General features: G+C 39.3%; 1 protein-coding gene across 3 annotated transcripts in view; it reads left to right on the plus strand.

The window, feature by feature from the left end:
• mark4b (MAP/microtubule affinity-regulating kinase 4b) overlaps positions 1-16,270 on the plus strand; it is a 102,378-nt gene that overhangs the window by 55,866 nt on the left and 30,242 nt on the right. For all 3 annotated transcript variants that reach the window (XM_060943938.1, XM_060943936.1, XM_060943937.1), the window contains exons 4-5: positions 10,571-10,619; positions 13,812-13,877. In XM_060943938.1, coding sequence (XP_060799921.1) covers positions 10,571-10,619; positions 13,812-13,877 — 115 coding nt within the window. The remainder of the gene's footprint in view (positions 1-10,570; positions 10,620-13,811; positions 13,878-16,270) is intronic.

The raw sequence follows: 16,270 nt of genomic DNA on the forward strand, positions 1-16,270 counted from the left end.
TGCTGAAAGCGTGTCTGTAAACAATGCTGAATTTTCTCAGTATTACGATGATTTGAACAGTCGAGCGAAGATTCAATACAAAGAGAAGATAAATGTGTGGTTTTTAACCCATATTATTTAAAAAAGTCAGATTTTTTTGGGAGGATAAGACGCTTCTACTTACCATTGAGTACCCAGATATCGCATTCTATCTGGTTTGGCAGACTTCGTGTGTCGAGAAATCTCACACGAAGGCTTATAAGTCCATGGAAGCCGATAACTTCTTTGTCTCGATGGGTAAATACGTTATTAATTAAACCAGTCAATGACGACAAAGCAGTTGTACTTGCAAAGGTAAGTTAGGGCTTCTTTTGCATTTAGTTTACTTCTATGTATAAACAACAGACGAAATGTGAAATTTTGACAAGTCTAGCTTTATGGCTCACAAATCACATTTCAGTTTATTTCAGGTACAATTTTGCTGGCGCTCCTACAAGCGAAATGGTAATACACGTGTTCAAATTATAACAATGACAGAATGCACCACGACAAGAGAACGCTCATTTTATAGCAAGATTCTAGCAACACGAAATAAAATTCTTCTGTGATCTTATCGAGAAAGCTTTTGAATTTCACCTGAGATAAAATGATCACTGCAAACACGAGTTGTTTTGGTTTTAGCCTCTGTTAGATCAGCCCTGCCAATGTTGTTCAGCCGTGCTCGTCTCCTGTCCGTACTAAGCCTCGGAGTTTCCTCGCCCTCTTTCCAAATCACGGACGGAATTCTTAAAAATAGGTACTCTATGGGTACATGTGGCTACTGCTTATAAATAAATAGTTTTCTGATCCCATGTTCATACAGTAAATATAGCATATATACATGTTATCAGTAATACTCGCCTCATTTCTTGTAAGCATCACCAAGCTGTGAGCAGCATCAGGGCTTTGTTCAAAATACAGTGCTGTGAACAAGATCTATTTTCAAAATAGTAAGAAAGCACTTGGTCATGAATTGCCTTCGCCTAAATATCTGCCAAAAAGCTAAAAACAAGCAAACAAAAAACCTTTCACTGGACTTTTCAGAAGAACCAAACAAAAGCTGTGATAATCAAAAGGTAAATTTTCGTAAAATAAACACCACTTGATATCGAATCCGTAGCCTCGGCGAACCGCAAGGTGAATTTTGTTTATCTTTTTATCTGCCGATTATCTTCTGATACTATGAAGTTATAACGAAATTTCTCTTATTTCGTTTCTGGTTCTGATTGGTTCTGAAGTTTATCAAGAAATAGAACGGGTAACCGAACTTGATCAGAATAAGTGCTGATTGGTTATGAAGTTTTGCTATTGTTACATGCATTTTTACATTCTTATACTCGGTCTTGTGTACCTTTTGATAACGCGGGATCAACTGTTCATATCGCGAAATCACAATTCGCCGTTTTGGTGATTGTAATGCTTATGCGTATGTGCATGCGCAGTGCGCAATTGTTACACTTTTACATTCTTACAGCACAATGACACGGTGGCTATTGCCTCTATATGAGGCAGTAGCCACAAAAATCGGAACGGGCCACAGTCATGAGTACTGTTGTGAACACAACTATATACAGCACAAAGATATGGCATAGCTAAAAGAACGCTTAAAGCAGTGGAAAAACAAAGAGCAGTCCTCGAAAAAAATCTCCCACCCTTACTTGCCCGAAAAACAATTCCACTTGCCCAGAGCTTTATTTTATTTTGGAGAGGACAGAATGCAGTTGATATATATTTTTTCCTTTGCTTCTTCCTGACTAAGATTATCCAAGTAATCCGGTAGTAGAGCTTTTTTAGTTGTAGTTTTCTTCAGACAACAGCAACAGACGCCAGACATCTCCACTTGGCTTCAGTATGTGAACAGCCAATCAGCGGGTCCCGTATGTGTTTGATTTTTAGGTCATGATTTACAACCAATGGGAGACACCCTTTATCAGCTGTCCACCAATCACAGGCTCCCGTGCCACAGTGGCGGTATGTTGATATAAATATTTAGAAAATAAAAATGATATCATTACGAAATATATGAAACCATCAAAAACAATTAAAAAAATTGTTTATATATAATATACTGGTTCGAGGTAAGGAACATTTATTCAGTGATCTCGTTTATTATTAACTCCAATCGTGATATAAAAGTTCCAAGTTTGACACCTGCCCGCTTCAACCACGCTGCTGGCACACGATGTCCTCGACCCTCATCGCCCTTAGCCAGTTGGTATAATTACGTCATTACATGAACCCTCTGAGCCGAGCTTTTCCAGTACACTCGAACACACACACATACTTAAACGAATTATAACCAAAAACAAGGATATTTGAATGGATTTCCTCAAAATATTTTTTGTACTTTTATATATTGTCGTGTTGATGAATAAAAATTTTTAATGCATTTCCCGTGAAACTTTACAAGCTACTTTAGACTGGTTCCCTGCTCTCTTAGCGCAGAGTGAGCATACAGTCAATGTCTCTGACGCTTGGAAGGATTAATTTTATATGGGAACCAGTCCAGGAAAACAAGATTTTCGATAGACAAAGGTGAACTTTGTTTTGAGGAGGAGTCAGATGTCATGATGCATGATTCACTTTGCATAATAATAATAATAACTGAAATATGTTACTGTCGGACTGACAGTTCAAACCTGCACCACAGAGCGGTTGCCTGTGTTGCTTAGGTTGCCAGCACTAACTTTTGTCAGCCGATCAGGCAATTACCATTAAAGTTTTACTCGTCCTTGCACAGACTTTAGTTGTCTCGGACGATCGGGCATGCGGTTTTTCAAGCATTGAAGAGAGTTGCGTACGCGTGACTTTTGCATGGAATGTCGCTTGACCCCACATTTGTATCTCCACCAACATGGCCGACATCCGGGTTTCTATTTTGCTTTGATGTCACTTGCTAAGATTTCTCTTTTTGCAGTGAAGTTCTTATTTGACGTTGCAGCAGATCTCCTCACAGCCATTCATCAAGCTGAGGATCTGGAACGAATGACTGTGTTGGTCACCAAGATCCGAAATTGCTGTGGTTCAAAAAATCTTTACCTCTTCTACACCCATGCACATTTCCAACCATGACATGGGTATAAATGAGAACATTCACCACATTTATACCACAGTGCTGTTGAATCTGATTGGTCAGAGGATGTTGATTAATTTTATTTCTGCATCTCTGACAATAGTATGGACTGTCATTCAAATCACAGGTTTATATTTATGTGCTTTTAATGTGTTATTGCTTCTATAGTAACAGCTCGTATGCAGAGACTCGTACGGAGAATCCACCCTACAATCTGTGATTAATAATAAACTGTTGATGATGACTTTGCACTTCTCGGTTTCTCACAAGCTGCACCCTTATTAACTTTAAGAGTGAGGGGGAAAAAGATAAGCCAGTGAGGGAATAACTCTTTATAACTGCTGTAATGTAAGTGAAAGCCGAAACTAACATCTCACACGGACGTTCCGTAACATTGAAACAGTACCTTCGCACCTCGCCATGGATTATTTTCTTATAATGGTACACCCTGTCGTGATTCATTTCTTGTTTATTATTCTCTGTTCAATTGAATTAAAGAACAAACTATACATACAATAGAAGCAATTAAGTGTGAATTAATTTCTGCTGATAAAACAATTTAATTGCATGTTGTACTGGGTAATAGTATTTCTGGTCTTCCACTCTTGACTCAAGTGCTATTTTGAGCCCTTTTGAACAGGAGTGTAGTGGAAGGATGATTACAGTCTTTTATCTCTCTGAGACGTAATCAAGCAACAGACCTGCTCCGATACCGGTTTTGTCAGGTTAGTGTGTGTTTCCATAAGAAGCAGGGAAGATATATAATCTGAGGCATGTAAAATGAGTTCATTCATGAATTCAGCATTTCGAAAAAAGCTGCTATTTCCTGTAGAGAAAATATTTCATCATGGACGGAGTAATATAATCCAGGGCTGGACACTGTGCCCAGAAAAGCACTTCTTTAATATTTCGAGAGAGTGCAGATGGTGAAGCCAGACAGCACCATTTACATTTACAACAATTCATGAGAGAATTTTTTTGTCTTTCTTTGTGCATTCGCCAGGCATGAATGCTAAGCTTTAAAGGAGATACGTAGAACCTCATCTCATCTCATCTCATTATCTCTAGCCACTTTATCCTGTTCTACAGGGTCGCAGGCAAGCTGGAGCCTATCCCAGCTGACTACAGGCGAAAGGCGGGGTACACCCTGGACAAGTCGCCAGGTCATCACAGGGCTGACACATAGACAACCATTCACACTCACATTCACACCTACGGTCAATTTAGAGTCACCAGTTAACCTAACCTGCATGTCTTTGGACTGTGGGGGAAACCGGAGCACCCGGAGGAAACCCACGCGGACACGGGGAGAACATGCAAACTCCGCACAGAAAGGCCCTCGCCGGCCACGGGGCTCAAACCCAGAACCTTCTTGCTGTGAGGCGACAGCGCTAACCACTACACCACCGTGCCGCCACGTAGAACCTTTTTTTTTTTTAAATAAATTTCTGAGTGGATAGTGCCTCCATCCTTGACTCTTGTATGCTGCATGAATGGGAATAAAAATATGATATATTTTTGAGAGTTAAAAATCGACCGCAAAGTTGGCATTCCAGCTGCCCCACTGAGCCAGCCAGCCCTGGGTGCTTGACGTCACAGCGGTAACTGGTTTTAAGGCCGAGGCCTTTGACAGCTACAGACCAAAGTCATATAAATAAACATTTATGGTGAAAGTAAGAAATCCTGTTACTGACTTGCTCAACTAAGACTAATTTGACTTCATTGATTGTGGGTTGACTCTCATTAAAACAGGATGGGTGTAAAAACTTATGCAACACACATGTACATGCATGCATTTTCACTGATAAAACGTAAAAGGCTCATTAAGTAATCAGATGAACTGAGACAATCACATTCTGAAGCAAATTAAATAATCTCATACCGCTAACTTAAACACGCAATACAAGTTACATGTATTAAGCTAAATGCAGGTAAACAATGAGTGTTGTTGTTTTGTATCCAAATGAGTCTCGGAGCTTACCCGTCTGTGTTCTCGCTTCTTGAAGGCTGATCTTGTGGCCAATTGTTTTGAAACAATCTGACTTTCAGTTGTTCGTTCAGTCCTCTGTTCATTCACTTTTTCCACGTAAGGACGAGATATTTTGCTGCTGAGGCGAGCATATCCAGCGGAGAAATCAGACGGCTGGTTCACTCATTCTCCATTTTCTCCATACTGAGTATTCCACCATTACTGCTTGGCTCAGGCAATTACTAAAACCCAGGACGGGACATCACCGGTTTTAGCAACAACTGCGGGGAGGTCGCTGCCCGAGTGATAATATGGCATGTCCCGTCCCGTTCCATCCTGGGTTTTACCAACAACCCTCGGCTCACACTCCGGGAATACTGGTGCAACTGAACTTACTTTCCTTTTCTTGTAGTTTTCTTTTCCTTTAATTGTTGGTCCTGCACCCTCTTTCAATACGGGCTTATAGCCAACGCTCCTCAACAGGTCAGAGGTCTCGTACGAGTCTTCAGTAAAATGTGCAGAGCAGAGGAGAGACCACTTCGTAGGCGCCCAGTGTGCCCATGAACTTCTCGCAAAACACATCCAAATCTTTGCAGTTTGAACATTCTTGGGCCATGAATGCAACGTAAATCCACCTTCTGTCATGTTGCTGCACCCGCCAGCAACACATCTACGTGGCATGGCGATAAATTAACTCAAAATGGAAGCTCGGAGTTGCAGTCAGCTCTGTGTTTTAGTATAGCGGAAATGGTGCTGAGACCGATAGACTTCCTGCTGTGACGTTACAGATCTCAAGGTCATTCACTCAGACCGCTACCTGTATGAATCATTTTAATCGCAAAAATTACTGTATTAGATTTATTGTTAACACTTGAAACTATTCCTATGCCATTCTTGAGGTCTCAAGGCATTTATAAACAAAAAGTGAGGCCATGGTTCTGTGTATCACCTTTAGGTCATGTACCGGTAAGCTCACAAGTTCTTCATCATTCTTCTGGTTTTTCTCCTGGTTGTACGCAACTCATGATGAAAGATGTTTTACAAAGGTACTTTAGGTGGACATCTAGCGCTCACTTGCTGAATATTCTGTATTTATTTGAACTGATTTGGAAGAAATTTGAAGTATTTCTGAACGTAATTTCTTCTCCACCTCGTCTGTAGTGTAGATGTGGTTAATATAATGAAGGGCAATCTGAATTGATATGCAATGAGTAATTAATTGTTATCTGAAAAATCCATTTAAAAAAACCACAGGTTTTTGAAATCAGTTTTTCCCCACACTGCAACGATGTGCTTTTCTTTGCCTGGAAATGTCTCAAATTGACTGGATAGTTTCTTTTTATGCCCAACCGGCGATACAGTCACCTGTTCTTTTTATATCCATGTTTTAATTAATTATTTGTTGAAATAAATGGCAATTAAGTGAGCAAATCAAAAAAGGGTGACGGGTGACATGAGTAGATTCAGGGCGCTGATTTTCTGATATGGAGTTATTGGTATCTGCGGAAAATGGGACATGGCAAATGTCAGTTTCTAAAATAAAACCATGACTATAGCAGGATTTTCACTGATGTCACAGATTTTTGTTTTTCACACAGCGTCCGGTATATTGCCGGGCAAACAAAGAAACAGCTGCGACAGTTAATAATGAAAATCGAGACGTTTGCAGTCAGTACAATCTCTCTGAAACGATTAAAAATTTACCTACAAACATATTTATTATTTATTCTGCACACTGCTCTCTCGCTCTCTCTCTTTGTGCTTGTTCATAGCTTCAAATGAGTTAAATGCAGAGGAGGACAAGTCCACTGTGCTCAAGTGGACATGTGACAAAAATAAAGACTTGTTCTTCTTAATTTACCCACAAATGTATTTATTCCACTTGAAAAGTGTCCAGCAAACCAGCTACCGGATTTGGGATACCATGACATCCTGAACTGTTTAGTATTCGGGACTTCTAAATACACCGGAGATGCTAAAGGCAGACAAAAGTACAGACGCAGACCGATATTTTGAGGCAGGTTTTGTGCCGGAATATTATAGGAAATTTCCAAAAAAGAAAAATACCTCATTATGACAAATGTAAGCTCAAACATGGATTTCTAATAGTAATAAATAAGCCACAGCCTAGAGCTAGCATATTTTTTTTTGGTGTTTAGCCTCGTCTACATTATCAGTACATAACAAACATGCTGCTAGTCGAGCCAAGCATTAGGTCTAATAAAATATGGAGTCCAAGGCCCACATCCAGATCTACATTTTAATGTTGCACAGAGCTTTCACACTTATCTGATATAAAGTGTTCTGCACATATGGGAATGCTTTGTCATCCCAGGCTTCTCATTTAACTGCAGCTTGCCATTTTTCTCGTCTTTCTGGGTTCACTGGGAAGCAATGAAAAGTTAAATCAGGATTATCTCCACGTCTGTTATTACATCCCAAAGCACTACAGGTCTCTGGCATTGTTCTTTTAGATGTAACTTCTACAAGTTGAGGTGTACTGAAATGGGCTTACAATTGCTTGCGTACACTTGTGCCGGTTGCTGGCAAACACAAAGATTGCCAGGCAGTATGGCCACGTAAACAAATCCTCAGTTACAACGACATCACGTGAAAGTCCTCTATAGAAGGATTTTACGATGATGATGATATCTGGTTTTGCCAAAAAAAAACACCCTGCTGAACAGAAAGATGGTTACTGAATAGAAACCTGCTGAACCATCATTGAGTCGCTGATGGTATCGGTTCAGGTTTTTTCCAGGTTGGCGCTTGTTGGCTCTTGCACTTGACTCTTCGTTTTTACTGAGAAAAGAATGGACAGTCTGTTTGCCATAGATATCCATTATAAGGAAAATGCAAGGTCATTTGGGGCAGGAAATAAACCTTTTATGTGAAATTCAGCAAACACATTCATGAAAGCCTGTAAACAATTAGTGTAATTATCAGTTTTCTTCTCAGAGTTATAGACATTTGTTTCTCTTCTCATTTTCTCTACCTCGCTCCCTGGGTGACTTTGTATGTTTGGAAAGAATGAGTCCTAACAATACCAAATGGCCTTTCAGCGATCAGCACATTCCTTTCAGTTTGTCTTGTTTTCATTTACTTTCTTCATTTCTCTCTCTCTCTCCCTCTCTTTCTCCCCCTTTAACTCTTGTCTTGACATTTTTATTCTGGAGAGAAGGTTGCTAGGAGACGAGCATGGACACCTCTGTCCTGCCCCATTACCTCGAGACCCAGAGACTGCGTGATCAGTCAGGTCAATCATGTTAAACCAATATTTGTGCATGTGCACAGTGGATGTAATTGATTAATTTTCATGCCCCAGAACCCCACTGCAAAATAAAAAATATAATCTTAATATAACTCATGAGCACCTTTTACAGTATCTCTTCACAGTTAAACCATGGAGAATAGTTTTTATATTTCCTGTTTTATGCCATATTGCTATCGTTTTGCAATCTGCAAAACATTCTGCAAAAAGTTTTAAGCATTATTCTATTAGTTATTTGTCGTTTCTTTTTTACTGCAGAATTAAATTATCTTGAGCAAGACAAGACAGAGGTTCAGTACATAGGAGTGCAAAACAAGCACTTGGTGCTCTGGCATTGCACCAGCAGCCACCGTCTTCACTTTGTCCCACTCTTTATAGTGCTGTCTTTGGGAGTTCCACTCTGGCTTGATCCACCATTGGTGTTTCTTCTTATGCATAAAGCCACAGACTTGTACTTCAGAACTGTTGCTGTAATTGTAAAAGCTGTCCTGTGCTTATCCCAAGATTCCTCCATGCTCAAACTGAACATCCTTTTAACATTCACTTTGCACAGCAGTGTTTGGCTTCATCATATACAGCTGTAGAACAGTAATGATTTAAAATCCGGTTTAACCTAGAAGAGGATGGGTTCTGTTTTCAATCTGGTTCCGCCTCAGGTTTATTCCTCATGTCACATCAGGATGATTCTCCTTGTCATGTTGCTCATTTAAGGATCTAAATCTACATCTGGATTTCTCTAAAGTTGCTTTATGACATTACGCGCCTTTGGACCAAACAGTTCTGGGGACTTTTAAGAGGAACTACCCACTGAGGAGCTCTCCTGAGAACTACATACCTTGAAGCAGTGTTGTAGTCGAGTCACTAAACCTCAAGTCCGAGTCCAGTCTCGAGTCCCCGGTGTTCAAGTCAAGTCCAAGTCATTAAAAAAAAAATTCAGAGTCCACTGTTGATCCAACTCGAGTCCAAGACTCCAACCACACCATTTGACGGTGGCTGTTTCAGCCCCATTAACATTAGTTTGTTCCTGAACATGACATATTAACAGGTGAATGTGCTTCTCTTTGTCAAGGAGTGTGAAGTAGAGTGAGAGATGGTTGGGAAACGGATGCAAGTGCAGAAGTTGTGTTTATTAATAAAAGTGAAGACGGTAAACAATCCAGAACAGCGGGCAAAATTGTAAAACAGTGAAACTGGCAACAGGTCGAGCGAGGCACAAACAGGCTATCGTATACTCGGCAGAATCAAAGACGAGAAACAGGAAATCAGTGATCAGGAAACCAAACAAGGAAATAAGGCTTGGTAATGGGTCAGCAACGCAACTCAATACTTCGCAAAGTAAGTGCGTTTTCTTAGTTTTTATATAGGCACGCTGATTGCGCTCTAATCCTGTGCAGGTGCAAGTCGTTTACAGCGCGCGCACGAGAGTCCGCTTGGTGTGCACACTGTCCGGAGCGCGCCCGAGAGTCTATCTGATGCATGCTCCAAGGCGCACAGGTGTGACACTCTTGCATGAAATTAGTACAAAAATTAATGTAGATATAAATATCTTATGCCAAATTATTATGGCATGTTACAAAAAATAAAGAAAAAATCCGAGTCCTCGTCTCCAATTTACAAGTCCGAATGCAGTTAATGCATGAGTCCAAGTCCGAGTCATCAGTGCTCAAGTCAAGTCACGAGTCCTTAAAATTAGGGCACGAGTCAGACTTAAGTCCGAGTCCTGGACTCAAGTACTGTAGTACTTGAAGGGACTTTTTTCTGTTTGTGTTTGCACCGCCAGTAGGAACACTGAACGTGGTATTTCCTCCATCGTATATATGCTCAATAAAACCTGGATTTCTTTGTCTGTGGATTTGTTGTTTTCCATTTTTAATGCTAACGTTAAAGGCTGTTGTTGACATGGCTAACATTTTACATGGTTTTTTGAAAATGGTGATTGCTGCATTGGATCGTGTTTGACCAATCAGTGTACACTTATGGTTCAGAGTACCTACCTTGAAGTAAGATCTAAAAAAAAAAAAGACATCCCTCAAAATGGCGTTTGAGAAACTACGGTTGTAAACCCAAAAAAGAGGGAACTTCCTCCAACAGTTCTAAGAACTATGAAAACGTTCCTATAGACCAAACGTACCTAATGGCACTGAATTAAATTAAAGATCTTGTAGCTTTGTAACAAGTAAACTTGTTTTCTAATAAAATGATGCTGTTTGTTCAAATTTTTTTTTTGTTTCTCCTGCAGCTTTTTCGAGAGGTACGGATTATGAAGAGTCTCAACCACCCAAACATAGGTGAGTCCGTTCAAGTAATTCTTATTGAACATGGAACCCCCGCCCTGTTTTATCCTCCAAGCTGTCACTCTGGCTCGAGCATCAGAGCTGCATTGATTTGATTTTGATTTGATTTATTGCCTCTATAACAGCTGAAGTACTGTGTACATGAGGCAGCGTATGTGAAATCTGGACAGTCTTCTTTGTTTGACGTCTGGCCCTTTACAAAATAAACTGCTCTTTAAAGCAGTTTTATTCTCCTAGCTCAGCATGTGTGTATTATACAGTATGTTCAGCGTATGTGATTTCCTCTTCTTCCTTGATATAGATGCTTACAGAAACACACACCCTCAAAGACCATCAGTCTGTTGATTAAAAAAATTACACGTTATTTACAGGCTGGGAGGTCCGTATCGTAAAATACTGTGACCGAGGTCTTGAAAATACTGAGCGAGGCCCTCTGGGCCAAGGTCAGTATTCAAGGCCGAGGTCACGGTATTTCACCATATGGACTGACCTTAAGCTGGTAAATAATATATTTATTTTTTTCTTTACTAAATTCTAACAGAAAACTAGAGCGTCCGAAAGGAAAAATTGAGGCGAGCCGCCATTTTGAATCCTCATTCATGGCTGTAATGCAAATTGCTTCCTCCTCGGTATACAAGTGCACTTCCATGGCAGGAATAAAACTACATTTTGCCGCCTATATAGACCCCTATTTATTAAAAACTGAGTCATTCAGGATTCAGCCATGTTTTTGCTTGGTGTTAACAAGTTAGAGGTTTTTAGCTTTCTCCTGAAATGTTTTCTTTTATTTCTTCTTTCTCAGAGTAGTAAAACTTGCCTTCACTGTGAAGACTGTCATTATTGCTCTCCATGATGTAAAATTAATGCTATTTTGAATCCTCATTCATGGCTGTAATGCAAAGTGCTTCCTCCTCGGTATACAAGTGCACTTCCATGGCAGGAAAAAACTACATTTTGCTGCCTATGTATATGTTTTATACAAATAGGAGTCATTCAGGATTCAGCCATGTTTTTGCTCGGCGTTATCAAGTTAGGTTTTTCGCTTTCTCCTGAAATGTTTTCTTTTATTTCTTCTTCCTCAGGGTAGTAAAACTCGCTTTCGCTGTGAAGACTGTCATTATCACTATCCATGCTGTAAAATTAATGCTATTCTCCTGAGAGATGCGAAAATAAATGTTGACAAAAAATGCTACTATGTTTGTTGTTGTTGTGAACGAGCGAGTCGCCAGAGGTCCGTAACTGGGGTCCGTACCATAGGATACGGACCCGCTCGCCAGCCAATCAGAGCGCAGGATTTGGACCGCGAAAAAAATAAAGCTCATTATTTTCAAAGTTGTTATAGTTATCACTGAAGTCTTATCGTTAATACAGAGTGTCCCAAAAAATGTACTCACTCAGGATCGTCTTCATTTAGATCGTGGATTAATGTTGGAATGTAATATTTCCAATGAACTCACTTCAAAATGCGATGGGCGCTTGATTTTGGGATTCCTGTCTCACGAGCCATTTGTCGTACAGATTTCCGCGGGGATTGGTTGAGGGTTTCCAGCAGTTGATTTTCCTTTGCGGGGCTGGTGGATGACCGTGGTCTTCCTGAACGCTCCTTATGGACGTCATGCACAGTTCCATCTGATTCAGACTTCTCTCAGATGCGAGCAATGGTTTGTCGCGTTGGTGGATCTTTGTGAAAATATCTTATAAATTGTCTTTGCACTTCCATGGTGTTTTCGTGCTTCCAGTAGCACTTTATGATACATTTTCTTTCTTCAAAACTTAGTCGTACTTCCGCCATTATTAGGGTTAATTTGATCTGAAAAGAAATTAAAAATCCAATGAGTTATGAGGAGTCAAAATGTGAGTACATTATTTTGGGACACCCTGTAGCGACTTATTTTTCATTAATTTGGCTCATTTTTTGAATTGAATAGGTTTAATCCAAATGTCAATAACTCCAAAAAAAAAAAAAGAGGACATATGAGTGATTCCACGCTTATGGGTACTGAAATGGGGACATGAACTTATTTTTAAAAATTCACCTAAAACCATTTCTTTTTTATGATGAATGATATGAATGATATGTTAAAAGATAACTTTAATTTTCTGAGATGTAATAAAAACATATTTATATGCCAAAGTCAGAACGTAACAGAAGTGTTGTGGACATATATATTCTCAATTTTAACAATGTAGAATTACTTTTTGAAACATAGGAAGGTGATGTTTTAGCAAATATAATTAATAAACATGTGTAGTAGAATAAACATACACATTCTTTCAATAAGATTAACATGGTATAGAGCTAGATTGTAATTAATTTGTAACAGACGCGAGATGGACAATCGTAACAGAAGTAATGTAACAGACATCATTTTGGAACTCATAGGCTTGACTTCGGCATATAAATATGTTTTTATTACATCTCAGAAAATTAAAGTTATCTTTTAACATATCATTCATTAAAGATTACATGTTTTGTGACCTGATGGTAAAAAAGAAATGGTTTTAGGTGAATTTTTAAAAATAAGTTCATGTCCCCATTTCAGTACCCATAAGCGTGGAATCACTCATATAAATAATGTCAACTTGGACCATTGTACAAATTTGTACACATTTGAATAATGAGCCGATTTGAATAGTCGGGTTATGTGGATAAAATATATTTGTGGGGGCCTGTGGAATGTATTTTACAGTTTAAAGAAGTTTGAGAACACTTATGGTATACAATCATAAATTATAATTACTAATTTGAATATGCATCAATCATATTTAACATTATGACTATTGAGCTGTAATTATGACCATGAGCAAAAGATTTATCACATGAAATACCCCTAGTGTGTACTTGTAGAGCATGTAAGGCCATGATGGTAAATGTGTAAATATGCTGGACTTGACCTGTTTTGTGTTGTACCTCACCCCCTTCAGCACCCTGCTCTGCGAGTTGATCTGTTGATTACAGTGCAGAAGGATTGTCTCTTTCTGAATGGTGTGCACACTTTATGAATGAAGTGGATCAAACCTACTTAAAAGGATTCCTGATTACAGGAAAAACTCGACTAACTTCCTCTTAAACATTTTCCGCTTGATGAATAGTCTGGGAGCGGTAATGAAAGATGAGACCTGCTTTTCTGAATTGATTCTGAATCACTCTTTAAATTCTGTGTGTGTTTGGTTTTTTTTCTACAGTTCAGCTCTTTGAAGTGATTGAAACCGAAAAGACACTGTACCTTATAATGGAGTATGCCAGCGGTGGTAAGAAACACTCAAGTCACTCAAAATGTGAAATTGGCATCAATTTGAATCATTATCTTCTCTTTATAGATACACACCCTATATAAATATAACTATTAATGTTAACATCTGTTATTTGAATACAGCTCATTAAGAATGAACAGGTTTGTTTAAAGGAGATACACAGAACCTTTATTTTTAAATACATTTCTGAGGGGATAGTATCTCCATCCTTGACTCTTGTATGCTGCGTAAATGAGAATTAAAAAATATATATTTTTGAGAGTTAAAATCGACCGCAAAGTTGGCATTCGAGCTGCCCCGCTGAGCCAGCCAGCCCTGAGTGCGTGACGTCACAGCGGTAACCGGTTTTAAGGCCGAGGCCTTTTACAGCTATAGACCAAAGTCATATAAACAAACATTTATGGTGAAAGTAAGAAATCCCGTTACCGACATGCTCAACTAAGACTGATTTGACTTCACTGATTGTGGGTTGACTCTCATTAAAACAGGATAGGTGTTATAACTTATGCAACACACATGTACATGCATGCATTTTCACTGATAAAGCGTAAAAGGCTCATTAAATAATCAGATGAACTGAGACAATCACATTCTGAAGCAAATTAAATAATCTTATACCAGTAACTTACAAGTTACATGTATTAATCTAAATGCAGGTAAACAAGAAGTGTTGCTGTTTTTGTTGTTTTGTATCCAAATGAGAGTCGGAGCTTACCCGTCTGTGTTCTCGCTTCTTGAAGGTCGATCTTGTGGCCGATTGTTTTGAAACAATCTGACTTTCAGTTGTTCGTTCAGTTCTCCGTTCATTCGCTGCTTCTATGTAAGGGCGAGATATTGCTGCTGAGGCGAGCATATCCAGCGGAGAAATCAGACGGCTGGTTCACTCATTCTCCATTTTCTCCATACTGAGTACTCCGCCATTACTGCTCGGCTCAGGCAATTACTAAAACCCGGGACGGGACAGGACGTCACCAGTTTCAGCAACAACCGCGGGGAGGTCACTGCCTGAACGATAATATGTCCTGTTCCGTCCCGGGTTTTAGCAACAACCCTCGGCTCATACTCCGGGAGAACTGGTGCAACTGAACTTACTTTTCCCTTTTCTTATAGTTTTATTTTCCTTTAATTGTTGGTACTGCACCCTCTTTCAATACGGGCTTATAGCCAACGCTCCTCAACAGATCAGAGGTCTCGTACGAGGCATTTATAAATAAAAAAGTGAGGCCATGGTTCTGCGTATATGCTTTAAGGTTGCACAATTAATAGTAATTAATCGAATTTTTTTTTACAATCTTCAATTAATAAGACAAAATGCACAGCAGTATTGGGGAGCATGGTCAAATTTGTTGTGTTGACTACTGACAGATATCAATGTTTAGCTATTATAGTGTACTAAATTACAAACTCCGCTTTTAAACCAAAAACACTTGAGTATTGCTTTATCTTTTGTTTTTCCATGCATGGCGCATTCATTTTGGTGGCATTGTTAGAATACTGTACTGCACATCAACACTTAAAAGCTGATGCTGTTTGGGGAGAGAAGCACATGGCTTCTCTTTAATTTGTTGAAATGTGGTCGTCCCTTTCCATCCGTTTGTCATCCTTTCTCTCTCGATTTCGTAGAGTCTCTTTTAATAATTCTCTATATTATGGTTCTGTTTCCTTTCTCTCCTCACTATTCCAATGTCGATCCCACTGTGACTTGTCTGTTTATTGTATGTAGTATCAAAACGTATATTTCAAAGATTTGACATTTTAAAGCGAAGGTAGGCAATTTATTTTAGAAGCATTTTTTGTTGCTTGAACAAATCAAATGCTCTAGAAATGGAGAGAAAAAGCAATCCATTATCTGTGGCAGTCTCAGGGCTGTAAAAAGCCTGTCCAATCATTTCATTTGGTCGGAATGAAATGATTGGATGGCTTACCTGCCTACCTGCATGCACTCTGCTTGTGCACTCATTGTGCATGACTGAGTCTTCCACAAGGCAGATATATTGCAGACATATTGCCAGTGTTGTAGCCGAGTCACTAAACCTCAAGTCCAGTCTCGAGTCCCCAGTATTCAAGTCCAAGTCATTAAAAAAATTTTGAGTCAAGTCCACTATTGATCCGAGTCGAGTCCGAGAACAAAACTCCAACCACACCATTTGACGGTGTCTGTTTCAGCACCATTAACATTAGTTTGTTCCTGAACATGACACATGAACAGGTGAATGTGATTCTCTTTGTCAGGGAGTGTGAAGTATTCTGTCAGAGATGGTTGGGAGACGCATGTAAGTGCAGAAGGAAATCAGGGATCAGGAAACCAAACAAGGAAATAAGGCTCGGTAATGTGTCAGCAACGTAACTCAATACTTCGCAAAGTAAATGTGTTTTCACAGTTTTTATAT

The sequence above is a fragment of the Neoarius graeffei genome, chromosome 17, assembly GCF_027579695.1.
Source record: "Neoarius graeffei isolate fNeoGra1 chromosome 17, fNeoGra1.pri, whole genome shotgun sequence".
In the NCBI taxonomy this organism is placed as follows: domain Eukaryota; kingdom Metazoa; phylum Chordata; class Actinopteri; order Siluriformes; family Ariidae; genus Neoarius; species Neoarius graeffei.